At 44.1% G+C, this 17675-nt stretch overlaps 1 protein-coding gene across 1 annotated transcript in view; it reads left to right on the top strand.

The window, feature by feature from the left end:
- EDARADD (EDAR associated via death domain) overlaps positions 1-15549 on the top strand; it is an 80381-nt gene extending 64832 nt beyond the window's left edge. The window contains exon 7 of the mRNA XM_062210789.1: positions 15167-15549. Coding sequence (XP_062066773.1) covers positions 15167-15549 — 383 coding nt within the window. The remainder of the gene's footprint in view (positions 1-15166) is intronic.
- Positions 15550-17675: the final 2126 nt, after the last annotated feature.

Genomic DNA, 17675 nt, shown 5'->3' with positions numbered 1-17675 from the left:
CTAGTGAGCCACGGCGCCTGCATTGTAGATTTTTTTATGGCAAACACATATTTTTTCTAATAAAAAAATCAGTATTTGAATTAAGGGCTCATTCCTGTCACACTAATGTGACATGTTAGCTAAAATAAAAATAAATAAAGAATTTGTGTAGGAATATATGTAAATCATCTTAGGAGTCCCTAAATCTATTCATCACTAATGAATAGCATAACTTTAATCAAGCTTTTAGTTGTCTTCAAAAATTTTTATTTATTTATTTATTTTATTTTTTTTTTTTTTTTTGACAGGCAGAGTGGACAGTGAGAGAGAGAGAGAGACAGAGAGAAAGGTCTTCCTTTGCCGTTGGTTCACCCTCTAATGGCCGCCGCGGTAGTGCGCTGCGGCCGGCGCACCGTGCTGATCCAAAGCCAGGAGCCAGGTGCTTCTCCTGGTCTCCCATGCGGGTGCAGGGCCCAAGCACTTGAGCCATCCTCCACTGCACTCCCTGGCCACAGCAGAGAGCTGGCCTGGAAGAGGGGCAACCGGGACAGGATCGGTGCCCCGACCGGGACTAGAACCCGGTGTGCCGGCGCCGCAAGGCGGAGGATTAGCCTGTTGAGCCACGGCGCCGGCCTATTTATTTTTTTATTTTATTTATTTACTTTTTTGACAGGCAGCGTGGACAGTGAGAGAGAGAGACAGAGAGAAAGGTCTTCCTTTACTGTTGGTTCACCCTCCAATGGCCGCTGTGGCCGGTGCACTGCGCTGATCCAAAGCCAGGAGCCAGGTGCTTCTCCTGGTCTCCCATGTGGGTGCAGGGCCCAAGGACTTGGGCCATCCTCCTCTGCACTCCCGGGCCACAGCAGAGAGCTGGATTGGAAGAGGGGGCACTGGGACAGAATCCTGCGCCCCGACCGGGACTAGAACCCAGTGTGCCAGCGCCGCAAGGTGGAGGATTAGCCTATTGAGCCGCGGTGCCGGCCCAAAAATTTTTACCTGTGTCACAATGAAATGGCAGATTTGCAAAGAAAAGAAACTCCACCACTGTAGCAGGTCATATGATGGGACATTGTGGAGTCTCCCTTAAAGTAGTTCTTGAGAACAGAAATTGTGTGGTTGGAGTCCATATCTTAGCACCTCTCATGGTGTTTGGCACCCAGGAACATTCGGATGTTTTTATTTGTTTTCCATAAACAAATAAAGGAGAGACATTTACTTAATGGCTTCACTCTCAGATAAACAACTGGCAAAAGCAAATCAAATTATTTCGCCATTAAATGAGAGTAGTGACTTAAGTATGATTTATTTTATTCTGTTGTGCCTACAAACACCAACTTGGCACATGCCATGTGCCAGCACTCTGCTAAAGACTTTACAAACAGTAATGCTCTCTCATGACAGTCCTGTGTGTAGGTCCTGTTCTTTTACTTCACCACATAGATGAGGTGACTGAGGCATCCCTTGGGTACACAGCAGTAGTAGGCTTCAAGGCCTGCACCTGGCCTGCAGCCAGCTCCCAACAACCACACCAGCTGCCTTTCCTGCCTGCTGTAAACATATCCCTGTGTAACACAAGCATTTTTGTTAAGTATACTATAGGATGGCCAAGTTCAGACCTCCCAATCAGATAGGGTCTTAAGTTGGGTCAGAGTCAAAGTCCATTCCCACTGCCTCAGAAATTCATCTCTGAGCCACTGAAACCCCTTCCACAAAAGCCTGCTCTTTTCCATGGGTGAAATCCTGGGGCCTTAACTCATAGCTTGGATTTTATTTAACTTTTGTGCTTTGAAACCCTTAGCTATCTGCAATCCAATTCACAGGATTGATTAAAATAAGCCACATGGGGAAAGTGGAGGGCACTGGGATGGAGTAGAGTCTATACAGGAGCAGGGAGGAAAGAGAAAGTACCTTTTGGAATCAGCTACTGCTGGGCAAATGAGTGTGCTTTGCAGAACCATGGCATCCAGAAGCAAACCCTCCCCATCCCAGGGAGGAGCCCACAACATTCCTTCTAATGCCCTGGGTTCATACAGCAACAAGATTAGGTTCAGCTGAACCTGGTAAAGGAGCCATTAAAGTTTTACAATGTCTTTATACAAATTTTCAAAAGGAAAACATTTGAGCATTAAAGGAAGAAGGCTCAGTCATATATTTATTTCAAAATTCCCCAAGTTGGAAGAACTCAGCACAGTGCACCCAGTTGTTTTGAAGCATCACCCCTATATTTAAAAACTGAATGGCGGCTGGCATTGTGGCACAGCTGATTAAGTCACTGCCTATGATGCTGCAACCCATGTGAGCGCTGGATCAAGTCCTGGCAGTTCTGCTTCCAGTTCCCTACTACTGAAACTGGAAAAGCAGTAGAAGATGGCCCAAGAACTTGGACGCTTGCCACCCACTTGGGAGACCCAGGTGGAGTTCTGGTCTCCTGGCTTCTGTGTGGCCCAGACCTGGCTGTTGTAGCTATTTGGGGGATGAAGCAGCAGATGGAAGATTTCTCTGTGTGTGTATGTGTGTGTGTAATTCTGCCTCTCGAATAAATAAATCTTGGAGCTGGCACTGTGGCGTAGTGAGTTAAGCATCTGCTTGTGGCACCAGCATCCCATATGGGCACCAGTTCAAGTCCCGGCTGCTCCACTTCAGATCCAGCTCCCTGTGGTGGCCTGGGAAAGCAATAGAAGATGGCCCAAGTGCTTGGGCCCCTGCACATATGTGGGAGACCCAGGAAGAAGCTCCTGGCTCCTGGCGCCTGGCTTGGGATTGGCCCAGCTCTGGCTGTTCCAGTCATTTGGGGAGCAAACCAGCAGATGGAAGACCTCTTTCTGTCTCTCCCTCTCCCTATCTGTAACTCTGCCTCTCAAGTAAATAAATAAATCTTTACAAATAAATAAACCTTTTTTAAAAATTTTAAAATAAAAATTGGATAAATAATTGAAGAAAAGCCCTGGCTCTGGCACTGCCTTCTCATGGTAGTGATACCACATGACTACTCACACTTGTCAGTTTTTCAAGAATGACCTGACAACTCAGCTTTTGCCTGATCTAAAACTAACTTTCCTATAGAAATGAATGTAAATAAGATTTTTGTTTCTGCCAACTTGGTACATAAAGTGATACTCGGTTAACAGGTCTGTGTCATCATTTTGAGCCACATGATTCAAATTCATGTCAAATAACTATCCTGGTTCGTTTATAGGTAAGAATTTCTTTTTCTTTTTTCATGTAAGTTTTGTTTGAGGATAAAATTAAGGCCCAGCATAACTTATTTGCCTGGATTCACCCAATTTGTCAGCTAGACTCCCCAGTGAGGCCGCCAATGTGGTGTGTCCTTAAAAGGTGTTTGAGAGAGAGAAAATGAAATCATGTTGTTTTTCTCTTTGGTTAGGAGATCAAACACCCACCAAAAGCCCTTGGGTCAGTTTCGTAGGAGATAAAAATAATTCTTCATTACTTTCTAGCTCATGGCATATAACTAACTGTGATAAATAATGTGGGTTGGGTGTATCGTAACACTCCATGATTTATCAAAGTCAGAACCTAGCATTTTAAATATTTATTTCCAGCCACGTGGGAAACCACACACAGAAAATAGCATGAATTTACACTCTTAATAAACATGACTGTATATGACTCTGCTTTGACACATGTTGGTATTTTGCTGGCTCCAAATCTGAAAATTTATAGACACCTGGGTTAGGGTTTCTTTATTTCAGAACCACAATATGTTCCTATCTAAAGTTGCCAATATAAAATATTTACTGTTTGGCCGGCACCTGCGGTGCCAGCACCCTGGGTTCTAGTCCTGGTTGGGGCGCCAGATTCCGTCCTGGTTGCTCCTCTTCCAGTCCAGCTGTCTGCTGTGGCCCGGGAGTACAGTGGAGGATGGCCCAAGTGCTTGGGCCCTGCACCCGCATGGGAGACCAGGAGGAAGCACCTGGCTCCTAGCTTCAGATCGGTAAATCCTGGCCCCATTGCTTGGCCAGCAAGTGAATTACATGATCTATATTTAATATATATATATATATATTTACTGTTTAATTGACTTTGAATGAAGTCAAGGGCTAGTTATCCTGGGGAGTATCATTACAAAGGAGCTGGGAGCTAGCAGTGGTCCTGGAGCTCATGGGAGGGAAACACCCACGTGGTAATGTGCAAGATAAAAGGGCACCTCCCCTGCAGGGAGACACATTAATTCAATCTGTGATCCACTGCCAACATCCTGACTGGAGCCTTTTCTAGGCTCAACTAATCATGACCTTTGTGAATTCTGGGTCTTGTTCCAATTCACAATTAACTGTTAATTGACCAGTATTTTATAACCTGCCAGCCCGAAGCATAAGAGTTGGAAATGGCACCATTGGACGTTAGCTGTCTCTTAACAGTGAATGTACTTGCTTACTGAACCCATCTCGAAAGTATAATGTAAGATGTGCAAGAGGCCGGCGCCGTGGCTTAACAGGTTAATCCTCCGCCTTGCGGCGCCGGCACACCGGGTTCTAGTCCCGGTCAGGGCGCTGGATTCTATTCCGGTTGCCCCTCTTCCAGGCCAGCTCTCTGCTATGGCCCGGGAAGGCAGTGGAGGATGGCCCAAGTGCTTGAGCCCTGCACCCCATGGGAGACCAGGAGAAGCACCTGGCTCCTGGCCTTGGATTAGCACGATGCACTGGCCACAGCAGCCATTGGAGGGTGAACCAATGGCAAAAAGGAAGACCTTTCTCTCTGTCTCTCTCTCTCTCACTATCCACTCTGCCTGTCATGTCCAAAAAAAAAAAAAAAAAAAAAGATGTGCAAGAAAGGATGAAGGGGAGGAGCTGCATAGGAAAGTTCATTCATCTGCCTTTTGAGTCTGGGGAAGCATCACGTGTCTGAGGCTTCCTAATCACCCAACAGACATGGCATCTCTCAAAGAGAAGTGGCTCTGATTCCAAATCTGATTTTGGCAGGCCCTCCTGACTAAGTACTTGCTCTCCTGGAGATGTCTTGAAGGCAGTGGTTTTCAACCCTGGCTGCACATTAGAAATCCCAGCAGGACTTAAAAAAGTCCCGTGTCCTGCTTGCACCCCAGACTAAATTAAGGATCTTGATGGGTGGGACCTGACTTCTAGATTTCATAAATTTCCCTTGCGGGGAGGGTGTTCCTTCCTGTGGTCCAAGTGAGAACCAACTGTGTTTCAAAGGGCTGTGGGCTATTATCCATCACCCACGGCAATGCATTGCCACGTGCTCCCCATATGCTAAGACAGGGCTTTAGCGGATTATCTCCTGTAATCCTCACAACCACCAAGTGAGATGGGTGTCATTATCCCTGTTTAGCACTTGAGCAAGACACGGGCTTAGCAAGTTCAGTAACCAGTTCAAGTCGCACATCTGCATGGCATTAGCCATCTCAAGGGTCATTCTGTTAATCTCTGTGATACATAGTCTTGTTCTCCCTAGCAACCAGTAATCTTTCTTCTGCTATGGATATGCTCAGTTAGCAGTAAAAAAAAAAAAAAAAAAAAAGGCAATTAGTTTGAAAATTTCTAGATAGCTTTTCATGGCAGCTCAGCTCAGTTTTCTGAATTGACTAATCTTTTTTTTTTTTTACTATATTTGACTTTTTGACTATTTTGACTATGCCACACTATTCATTCATTTGATTTATTCCCTAGATATCTATTGAGCACTTGCTTTGTGCCTGGCACATGGTCCTGACATTAAGCATCAAAATACTTTTCTTCCTGGACCTCCTATTCTAGTTGAGAGACAGCTTACACAAAATGTATCGATAATTTCTTGGGGGTGGGGGGACAGAGTCCTTGAGGACAGTAAACAAGAGTGCTGAAATTATGCCTGGCAAAATGAGGGCACTAACTTAGCTTAGAAGAGACATCAGCCCTGAGCAGTGCAAAAGAGCCAGGTACTTGGAGATCTGAGGGAGGAGGCTCCAGAAAGAGGAACTCGGGAAGTCAGGCTCTGAGGCAGGACCACGCTTAGTGTTTTGGGGACAGATATAGGCAGTTGGAGCCATAGAGGAGGTAAGCTGGAAGACTAGGATAGCCTCTTTTCTCCCAGGTCCTTAAAAAAAAAAAAATTTAGAGCCCCACATTGTTTTAAATAATATTTGCGGCCGGTGCCGCAGCTCACTAGGCTAATCCTCCGCCTTGCGGCGCCGGCACACCGGGTTCTAGTCCCGGTCGGGGCACCGATCCTGTCCCGGTTGCCCCTCTTCCAGGCCAGCTCTCTGCTGTGGCCAGGGAGTGCAGTGGAGGATGGCCCAGGTCCTTGGGCCCTGCACCCCATGGGAGACCAGGAGAAGCACCTGGCTCCTGCCATCGGATCAGGGTGGTGCGCCGGTCGCAGCGCGCCTACCGCGGCGGCCATTGGAGGGTGAACCAACAGCAAAGGAAGACCTTTCTCTCTGTCTCTCTCTCACTGTCCACTCTGCCTGTCAAAAATAATAATAATAATAATAATATTTGCATAAAACCTGACTAAAAATACTTTCTCATCATTTATCTCATTTAGTCACAAGACATGGGAATTATGACCATCACTGTTTTACAGATAAGGAATCTCAAGGGTATAGATGTTAAAGGCCCTGAGAAATCAAGTCTCGAGGAAGTTGGAGCACTGATATTGGTGAATCCAATACAGATCCAGCTTAAGGATGATACAGGATTATGCCTGTCAAGGATTCTGTAGGGCTGTCAAAATAAATTAGGCAGTGCATAAACCACAGTGACTATGAGGATGAGAAGCCCAGCCCTTCCTCTCTTGACAAATGCTTCCTTAGTTTGAGCCAATCCTCAGGCAAGACTTACAGAAAACACATCTTTCAGAGTTTTGGCCTCTAAAAGAAGAAGTCTCCCTAAATTAACAGTGTGTTTCATTCTTGCTTTCTATCAGTGGAAACTGCATGGGACAAAAACCAAATCTGACTAATGATCACCCTAATTAGTGGAGAATCTATGTGACTTTAAAAAATTTTTTTAAAAATTTATTTATTTGAAAGAGTTAACAGAGAAAGAGAAGGAGAGACAAGAGAGTTCTTCCATTTGCTGGTTCACTCCCCAAATGGCTGCAATGGCTGGAGCTGGGCCTATCCAAAGTCAGGAGCCAGGAACTTCTTCCAAGTCTCCCACGTGGGTACAGGGGCCCAAGAACTTGGCCCATCTTTTACTGCTTTCCCAGGTGCATTATCAGGGAGCTGGATCAGGTGTGGAGCAGCTGGGACTTGAAACAGTGCTCATATGGAATTCCTGCACTGCAAGATTGCAGTTTAACTCACTGCACCACAGTGCTGGCCCCTCTATGTGACTTTTTATAGAGCATTAACCTTTTCTTAGTAACCCTCTCGTTTCCTCCCCCAACCTACAATTGACCCCCGTTTTGTATTTTAAGATCAGTTCTGTACAGTTTTCTACCAATATTTATTTACTGCCACTTGATACACGCTATATTCTTTTACTTTTACTATAAATTATTTTATAGTTTCTGAAATTCATTAAATAACTAACACTAGCAAATCTATCTCGTAGATACAGGAGAAAGAACTGTTCTTATTCATTTGTTCATTTAGAAAATAATTGTAAGGATTTTTACTATACAGCATTTGAGAGACATCAAATAAGAGTTTTATCCCCCCTGTTTCTGATGAAGACTTCTTTGGTCCTAAGTCTGTCTCTTCCTTCCCCAAGGCATCATCCAGTCTGTCCTTTCATGTACACTATTACATGATAGGTGTTTACAGTATGGTGGGGCAAAATGTATTTGATAGGGGAAAAAAAAAAAAAACTTGTTTTCCCTGTTTAGGCCCTACAGGGAGCTAATTATAGTTTGTAATTTTAAAAGGCAGTTTCAGATTCACTGCGTTGGCAGTTCATGTAGATTCCAGTTCAGTAAATGCTTTGTCATTGGTGTAATTGAAAACACCAAAAAGAAAACATCAGTACATAGGTTAGCACCTCATTTATTTTAAAATAAACTGATAATGGTCAGTGTAAGTGTTCAAAGAAGTAAGAGCTTCTCACACTCTAGGTTTAAAGGAACTTTATTAATGTTTTTATTATTCTTTTTGACATTAATTGAAAATGGATTTTCAAAGGTCATCTAGAAAGAGACCTTCAAGACACCATTACATATAATTCTGGACTTAGAGGTTTAAATTCTACTTTGTTTTTCTATGGCATTTAATGTATATATTTAACATTATTATTATTATTATTATTATTGTTTAGAGAGAGAGCTCCCATTTGTTGATTCTCTCCCCAAGTGCCCACAACAGCTGGGCCAAGCCAGACTGAAACCAGGAGCTGGGAACACAATCCAGGCCTCCCAATGACAGACGATCATCTGCTGCCTCTCAGGGTGTGCACTTGCGGGAAGCTGGGTCAGAACTGGAGGCAGGACTTGAACCCAGGCACTTGATATAGGATGCTGGTGATGTGCACTGGCCCAGCCTCTGTTTCTGAAAAGCGATCATCAGTAGCCTCAGAATACTCAGACTTTTGGCCTAATCATCCTATAGCGAGTGAGATGATGAAAGATACGGTCAAAAATTCCAAGGCAAGGCCTGCATTGCATCACCACCCTGATAGTTTATCCAAAATCCATAATTATATATACTTGCCAGATTTGCTATCCTGAGATTAGTTAATGTTTCCTAAATTTAATTCCATTTTTAAAAAGAAAATTTGGGGAATTGAGAGGTTTAGTTTGGCTGGAGCTCAGGTTATATTTAAGGAAGTAATGGGAAATAAGACAGAAGAGGAACAAAGAGAACTTAGAGTAGAAGGTGAGGTGTGAACTGGACAGATCCAGTGAAAAAGGCTTTAAGGACTCCAGAACTATACTTGTAAATAGGGGAGTCCAGGTATTTTTGGTGCATAGGGGGAGACATTTTAAGTACTGTATTGATTAATTGAGTTGGATATATCATTGGGACATAAAGAGGAGCTTCCGGGGTAGCTGTTTAGCCTAGCTGGTTAAGAGGTCTGTGTCCCATATCACTGGCTTCAGTCCGCACCTCTAGCTCCTAATTACAGTTTCCTACTGATGCAGAGCCTGAGAGGAAGCAGTAATGGTTCAGGTAATTGTGTTCCTGCCTCCCACAGGGAAGCTCTTGATTGAGTTTCTGGCTCCCATTGATCCAGCCCAGCAGTAACTGTTGTGGGAATTTAGAGAGTGAACAGTGATTGGGAACTATATCTGTCTGTCTGATTCTTTCTCCCTCTATCTCTCTGCATATATGTCTCTCTGACTCAACTAGATTAATTAAATCTTTTAAGAAGAGGGGCTTCCAATAGTTATGGAGCCCAGAAGAGCTGATGGGCTAATGATTTATTCACTCATGCATTCATTTATTCATTCAGTAAACACTGATAAAGCATTTACTGTGTGACAAGGGCTATGCCAAGTCCTGCACAGGCAAAAAGCAAGGCCCCTACATTCTAAGTGGAAGAGTCATATAGAGAATTGTTGGAGTGAAGGAGACCACCAAATGGAGAAATGTAGAAGGGGAAACCTGAAGGCCAAGAACAGAACTACAGCACTCCCTTTCACTCCTAAGGACTTGGCTATGAGACAGGGCTGGGATCTCAGCACATCAGGCAGACAAGGGCATGGACGTGGCCAAGACCTGAAAATGCTTGGCTGTTAGAAGAAACCCTCAGGGAGGATGTAGCTTGCAGTGTAGTATTCAGTATCTAAAGGGGCAGAGAAGTCTTGGACTGGCTCCAGAGGCAGCCAAATCCTGGGGTTATGTTAGCAGCAACAGGAGTCCAGGTGGTCTGCTAAGGCAGGTGGGGATCTGCTTCCCTGTTGTGGATTTTTCTGCTCAGTCATAACTGGACTCAGGCAAGTATTTGAGGTATAGGGGGCTAGGTCCAGTCTCCATAAGGTTTGGTGGGAACTAGGCAGGGCAGATGTTGCTCAAAGCCAAAGAAGATGCTGAAGAAGAATGTGGTGGAGCATTGGAGGCAGCAGGTTTTGAGTTCTCATTTTTTTTAAACTTTTATTTAGTAAATATAATTTTCCAAAGTACAGTTTATGGATTACAATGGCTTTTTCCCTCCATAACTTCCCTCCCACCCGCACCCCTCCCATCTCCCGCTCCCTCTCCCATTCCATTCACATGAAGATTCATTTTCAATTATTTTTATATACAGAAGATCGACTTAGTATATATTAAGTAAAGATTTCATCAGTTTGCACCCACACAGAACATAAAGTGTAAAATACTGTTTGAGTACTAGTTATAGCATTAATTCACATAGAACAACACATTAAGGACAGAGATCCCACATAAGGAGTAAGTACACAGTGACTCCTGTTGTTGACTTAACAAATTGACACTCTTGTTTATGGCGTCAGTAATCTCCCTAGGCTCTAGTCATGAGTTGCCAAGGCTATGGAAGCCTTTTGAGTTTGCTGACTTCGATCTTATTTAGACAAGGTCATAGTCAAAGTGGAAGTTCTCTTCTCCCTTCAGAGAAAGATACCTCCTTCTTTGATGGCCCGTTCTTTCTACTGGGATCTCACTTGCAGAGACCTTTCATTTAGGTCCTCTTTTTTTTTTTCTGCCAGAGTGTCTTGGCTTTCCATGCCTAAAATACTCTCATGGGCTCTTCAGCCAGATCTGAATGCCTTAAGGGCTGATTCTGAGGCCAGAGTGCTGTTTAGGACATGTGCCATTCTATGAGTCTGCTGTTTACCCCACTTCCCATGTTGGATCATTCTCTCCCTTTTTTATTCTATCAGTTAGTATTAGCAGACACTAGTCATGTTTGTGTGATCCCTTTGACTCTTAGACCTATCAGTGTGATCAATTGTGAACTGAAATTGATCACTTGGACTAGTGAGATGGCATTGGTACATGCAATCTTGATGGGATTGTATTGGAATCCCCTGGCACATTTCTAACTCCACTATTTAGGGCAAGTCTGATTGAGCATGTCCCAAATTGTACATCTCCTCCTTCTCTTATTCTCACTCTTATATTTAACAGGGATCACTTTTCAGTTAATTTTAAACACCTAAGAATAATTGTGTGTTAATTACAGAGTTCAACCAATAGTATTAACTAGAACAAAAAAAATACTAAAAGGGATAAAGTATTAAATTGTACATCAACAGTCAGGACAAGGGCTGATCAAGTCACTGTTTCTCATAGTGTCCCTTTCACTGCAACAGGTTTCCTTTTTTTGTGGTTGGTTAGTTGTCACCGATCAGGGAGAACATAATTCTCATTTTAGAAGTTTAATAGTGAATAAAAGAGGCCGGCGCCGCGGCTCAATAGGCTAATCCTCCACCTGCGGCGCCAACACACTGGGTTCTATTCCCGGTTCGGGCACCGGATTCTGTCCTGGACGCTCCTCTTCCTGTCCAGCTCTCTGCTGTGGCCCGGGAGGGCAGTGAAGGATGGCCCAAGTCCTTGGGTCCTGCACTGGCATGGGAGACCAGGAGAAGCACCTGGTTCCTGGCTTCGGATCAGCGCAGCACACCGGCCGCAGCGGCCATTGGGGGATGAACCAACGGAAAAGGAAGACCTTTCTCTCTGTCTCTCTCTCTTCCTCTCACTATCCACTCTGCCTGTCAAAAAAATAAAATAAAAATTTTAAAAATTAAAAAAAATTAAAAATAGTGAATAAAAGAAGAAAAAGATAAAATGGCTTCTGCATGTTATTAAACTAGAGGAAGGTAGTTTACAGTTCTTATTTTTTAGGATAGAGGACAGGTGTACATATTGGCAGACAAAGGGGAGAGAATCAGTAAAGATGGGTAGCTGAGATGAGAAAAAGAAATAAGATTATTTAGGAGGAGGTAGGGAGAGTCTCAAAGGTGTGACCATAGCTTGGCAAAGAGGTTGATTGCTCCACTGAAAAGTTTTCTCTATGCTAAGCTAAACAAGATATTTGTAATGTAATCACTTTTAATTATCACAGAAACGTAACACTAGAAGAGAAAGTTTGGAAAATAGATACATAATCATACTATATTAACACAATAGTTATTATTTTTGCACATTTCATTCCATGGTAAAATCAACCTGAGTTTTCACATAGTTCTAACCACAGAATACATATCATCTTTACATCTTGTATTTTTCATGTATAGCCATTTTCTAGGCTGCTCTGTAGTCTTTCATGAAATAATATACTAATTTATTTTACTAGTCTCCTTATTCTAGACATCTAATTTTTTAAAGATTTATTTATTTATTTATTTGAAAGGTAGAAGTAGAGAGAGAGGGGTTTTCCATCCACTGGTTCACTCCCCAAGTGGCCTCAAAGGCCCATGCTGGCCCGATCTGAAGCCAGGATCCAAGAGCTTCTTCTGGGTCTCCTGTGCAGGTGCAGGGGCCCAGTGACTTCGGCCATCCTCTACTGCTTTCCCAGACCATAGCAGAGAGCTGAATAAGAAGTGGAGCAGCTGGGACTCAAACCTGTGCCCATATAGGATGCCAGCACTGTAGGCAGTGGTGGCTTTACCCGCTATGCCATAGCACCAGCCCCAACATCTGATTTTTAAAATAACATAAATAATGCTGCACTAAAAGTGGTCACATAGATATATATCCTGGGTTACCTCTTTAGGCTAAACTCCCATAAGTCACATTTATAAGTCAAAGAGGATGAACACAATTTTTACAGTTCTTACTTTGTTACCATTTCATTTATCCTAGCCTCAGAATTGCTGGTTGCCAAATTTAGCATAACCAAAATGACTCCCTCTGGTCAAATTCTTTTTTTTTTTTTAAGATTTATGTATTTATTTATTTGAAATGCAGAGTTAACAGAGAACGAGCGAGAGACAGAGAAAGAGAGATCTTCCATCTGCTGGTTCAAACCCCCAAATAGCTGCAATGGCCAGGCCTGGGCCAGGCCAAAGCAAAGAGCCTGGAACAGGATTCCAAGTACTTGGGGCATCCTCTGCTGCTATCCCAGGTACATTATCCAGGAGCTGGATTGTAAATGGAGCAGCTTGGACTCTAACCAGTGCTCATACTGGATGCTGGCATCACAAGCAGCAGCTTAACCCATGGTGCTGGCCTCTGGCCAAATTCTTTACTTTCCTTAACTGAAAAGGCCATGACTCAATGTAATGTCATACATAATTAAGATCATCATAACTTTCCCTAGAATTTTCCAAGCCAGTGATCTCTTTGGCTGTTAAAATCCAAAATCAAGGGCAGGCATTTGGCCTAGTGATTAAGCTACTGGTTGGAAAGTTCACATCCCATATCAGAGTGCCTTGGTTCAAGGCCCCATTCCATTCCTGATTCCAACTTCCTGCAAATGCACACCCTGGGAGGCATCAGGTGATGGATAATTTATTGGGTTCCTCTCACTCGTGTGGGAAACCTGGACTGTTCTCTGCTCTTTGATTTGGCCTGGCTCAGCCCTAACTGTAGTGGGCATTTGGAAAGTGAACTAGTATATGGGAGATCTCTCCCTCCCCCCTTCTCTCTTTCTCTCTCTCTTTCTCTTTCCCCCTTCCTTTCTCCTCCCCTCCTTCTTTCCCTCTCTCCCTCTCTGCTTCTCAAATGAATAATGTTTTTTAAAATCCAAATTTAGAAGATACATGAGATTCAGCATGGTTGCAGAATTTGAACTGCTTAATTTACCATGTTGTATAGATGCTGCATAATACTGTATTTTAAATGACTTGCCAGCACCTCTTACGTACTAACTTCATCCTTCTGCTAACATACCTCCAAGTAGTAAAATGAGGCTAAAGATGACTGGGTGTCAGAGGCTGCCTTCCCTCCCGGGAAGGAGTGTGCTCACCATGGTGAGGCACAGCTCAGAAGCCTGCTGCTGTCCTCTAACTGTTTCATCTCACTGCACATACCCCAGGCTGTTGGCTCCACTTCAAAGGGAGCCCATGGGTGAAGAAAACACAGATAAAGGCATAGGGATGATAACATGGCCATAAATTTTAAAAGTAAGTCTTCTGGCACTATCAATTATCACTCCTTTTCAAATATGCACATGGCATGGATATTCCAGTTTTGAGGGTTTTTTTTAAGGACCTTTTAAAGAATTGTACAATTTTTTACACCCTAACACACTGTGTCTGGTATTAAGAAGCTGTCAGGAGGTAAGTGTTGTGATGCAGTAAGTTAAGCCCCTGCTTGGGATGCCTGTATAACATAGCAAAGTGCTGTTTTGAGTCCTTGCTTCTCTGCTTCCTGCTAATGTGCCAGGAAAGCAGAAGATGATGGCCCAAGTACTTAGGTTCTTGCCTTTCATATGGAAGACCCAGGTGGAGTTCCTGGCTCCTGGGTTTGGCCTGGCCCAGCTCTGGCTGTTGCAAGCATTCTGGGAGTGAGCCAGTGCATGAAAAGATACCTGTCTGTTTCTATGTGTGTGTGTATTTGTGAATGTTGCTCCGCCTTTCTAGTGAAAATAAATAAACAACATAAAAGCTATCAGAGCTGACTGCTAACTTGGAAGGGGCAAGGGTTGAGGATGCCTTTGTGAGCTATTTGTGGGCTCTACAGAGTCTGGCCCCATCTAGAGCACATCTGGCGATCCATTCCTTGGAGGCCCTGTTAGAGCTCTGTTGCTCAAAGCCCTCATTCTGGCCATTGCATGATATAAGACACAGTCTCAGAAAGAAAGGCAAACTGGCCTTATAAAATCCTACTACAGGCCGGCGCCGTGACTTAACAGGCTAATCCTCCGCCTTGCGGTGCTGGCACACCGGGTTCTAGTCCCGGTTGGGGCACCAGATTCTATCCCGGTTGCCCCTCTTCCAGGCCAGCTCTCTGCTATGGCCCGGGAAGGCAGTGGAGGATGGCCCAAGTCCTTGGGCCCTGCACCCAATGGGAGACCAGGAGAAGCACCTGGCTCCTGGCTTCGGATCAGCAAGATGCGCCGGCCGCAGTGGCCATTGGGGGGTGAACCAACGGCAAAAAGAAAGACCTTTCTCTCTGTCTCTCTCTGTCTCTCACTATCCACTCTGCCTGTCAAAAAAAAAAAAAAAAAAAGAGAGAGAGAGAAAAGAAAATCCTACTACAAAGCAACTCATCTTGAGCTATGAAGAATAACTCATTATATGTCTGTTCTGAGTGATTCCTCTACAAGGTTATGCTGTTAGACTCATATTACTGACAATTTGGCCGGAAAATCAAGGGCATCAGAAATGAATGCATTTATTAGGCCTCTTGTTGACATGTGGGCTGTATTGTTTCTTCCTGCAGATGTCAGCAAGGACAAGCCCTGTCATGAAAACTGTACTTGTTCCTCCTGCTCACTTCGGGCTCCCACCATAAGTGACTTGCTCAATGATCAGGACTTACTAGATGTGATCAGGATAAAGCTGGATCCATGTCACCCAACAGTAAAAAACTGGAGGAATTTTGCAAGCAAATGGGGCATGCCCTATGATGAATTGTGTTTCCTGGAACAGAGGCCGCAGAGCCCCACCTTGGAGTTCTTGCTCCGGAATAGTCAGAGGACGGTGGGCCAGCTGATGGAGCTCTGCAGGCTCTACCACAGGGCCGACGTGGAGAAGATTCTGCGCAGGTGGGTAGAAGAGGAATGGCCCAAGCGGGAGCGTGGAGACTACCCCCGGCACTTCTAGATCCCTCTTCTTCCTTCATTGGCCTCTCTGGACTTTGAAACAACCACAGGTCAAAAAGGAATGTGAATCTGTCCTTTTTGGAGTGTAGAATAACGATATGAAACTGTGGACATTGGTTTTCCCCAAAGCTGGTGATTTTGTGGAGGGGTAGATTTTGTCTTGGTGGTGGATATTTGTTTCTTGGTTTTTGCACATCTGTTTTAATTTAATATTTGAATCTGGAATTGGGAAAGAAGTTTTTAAGTTCCTGTAGCAGCCAAAGCCTACGGTCAAAATGGATTCATATGATGCTGAAAATAAAAGTATCCTCTCCCTTAAATACTGCTGAAGATTTCATCAGGAACTGATATTGTTGATGGCTCCAAACATATATTCATCATCACACATAAGATCCATAGTGATCAATGGCTTTCCCACCGAAGAAAACAAAGAAAAGTTACCTGTTTTGTTGGCCTGTTACTTTTTTGTTGTAAAGTATTTAGGTAAATTCAACAGGATGCTGGCGTTATGTGGCATTACCATACAGAATGGCATGTACCACATTTTTTATCCCAAAAAACTCTTATAATCTGTGAAGTAGCAACAATATCATTTGCTCAAATACCTTTAAGAGAAATACAAAAGGTGATGGTTTCTTAGAGGACAGATTCAGGAGTTAGTAGGTCAGTAAGGGCCATGGGAATGGTATCTGACAGAGTACTCGAAATGCCCTTTTGTTACTCATCCTTTTTATATTTAATTGTTAACTTTAAGTATTTCACCCCTGAAACCCAGTTAACCAATAAATAAAAATCACCTGGCCCACTGCTTCTAGCACGTACTATCCCAGATATTACAGGACTCTATAGCAACAACCAGCAGCCTTGCCAAGATTGGGATAGGGGAGTCTTAATGTTGATACTGGGAGGGAAGGCATTCATTGAAATACAAATTTTAAAGGATTTTAAACCAAATGAAAAATGTGTTCAGAGAATATCTAATGTTCTTATTTGATAGTTTTCTGGGGAGAGAGAATGTGGGGATAGGAGAGTTTGTTATTATGTTGTGCCTGAGCGATGCTAACAGAGGAGTGCCACACACTGATAAACATGAAGCCAACTTTACCACCAAATGTAAACTCTAAACTACCAAAATCTACTATAGAGGTTTACACATCACTTCTGGTTCGGCATTAATCACATCCAGTTCAACTTCCTTGGGTGATGTGTCAATAAAGGTCCAGTTTATTGCCAGATGTATTGAAAGCAACAGCCAGATTAAAATGTAGAGATTTTAAAGAGTAGATTCTTAGGCAAATTGATGTTCATGGTGGCAACTGTTAAACATGCATTGTCAGTCAGGTTCCAGGCACTGTGCAGAACTTGTCAGGGGGAGTCTCGTCTTCTAGGAACTTAATTGGACAGATTACACTCTTACTAAGCTACCTATGACCTGCCCTCACTTCTTGTCCTTGAATTTATTGTAGGAAAATGTTTGAAGGTGTTTGACATTTGAGAGAAATGTAGCGATGCAAATTGTGACTATTTGGCCAGTTGTGTGATGCCAGACCCCTGCAGGCCAGTGGCCAGCATCCTTTTTATCCTGCCACCCCTGGGATGTAAGGAGTGGGAACCAGACTGACTTACTGACTGCTGTCTGGCCAGGTGCCTTCAGAAGTTCCCTCCCTTACCCCATCTCCACCCAGGCAGACTTGTGACCTCAGCACAACACAGGGCAGCACCATCTGTGACCACCATAGAGGCGATGACGAAGAGAGGGAGGAAGGAGGGAGGGAAAACCCCGTTTTGTTCTCTTTCTTCTACCTGCTCCTTCTTCCTCCTACCTCTGGGTCTCTGTCCTCCCCAAACTGAAAAGAAGGAAGGGCAGGTGGGGGGACCACCCTCTTTCCCCGCAGCCATCATTCCCTTGGAGGGAGGAGGGGAAGGCTGGCCACATTCCTAGACTCTCCCCACCTCAGGCTGACAAATGGAAAAGAAGCTGCAGGAAGAAAGGGTGTCCTGAGGGAGGGTGGACTGAGGCAGCACCACCCCCTCCCCCACCCCGGCTGCCCGCAGCCGCCTCTTCTCTTCGCCCAGGTCCCAGCTCAGCAGAAGCCTTGCTCTGTTCAAAACCACAAGGCCACACTG

This window comes from Lepus europaeus, chromosome 14 (genome assembly GCF_033115175.1).
Source record: "Lepus europaeus isolate LE1 chromosome 14, mLepTim1.pri, whole genome shotgun sequence".
NCBI classification, from domain to species: domain Eukaryota; kingdom Metazoa; phylum Chordata; class Mammalia; order Lagomorpha; family Leporidae; genus Lepus; species Lepus europaeus.
Note: the sequence above shows the minus strand (reverse complement) of the source record. Positions and strands in the feature narration are given on the sequence as shown.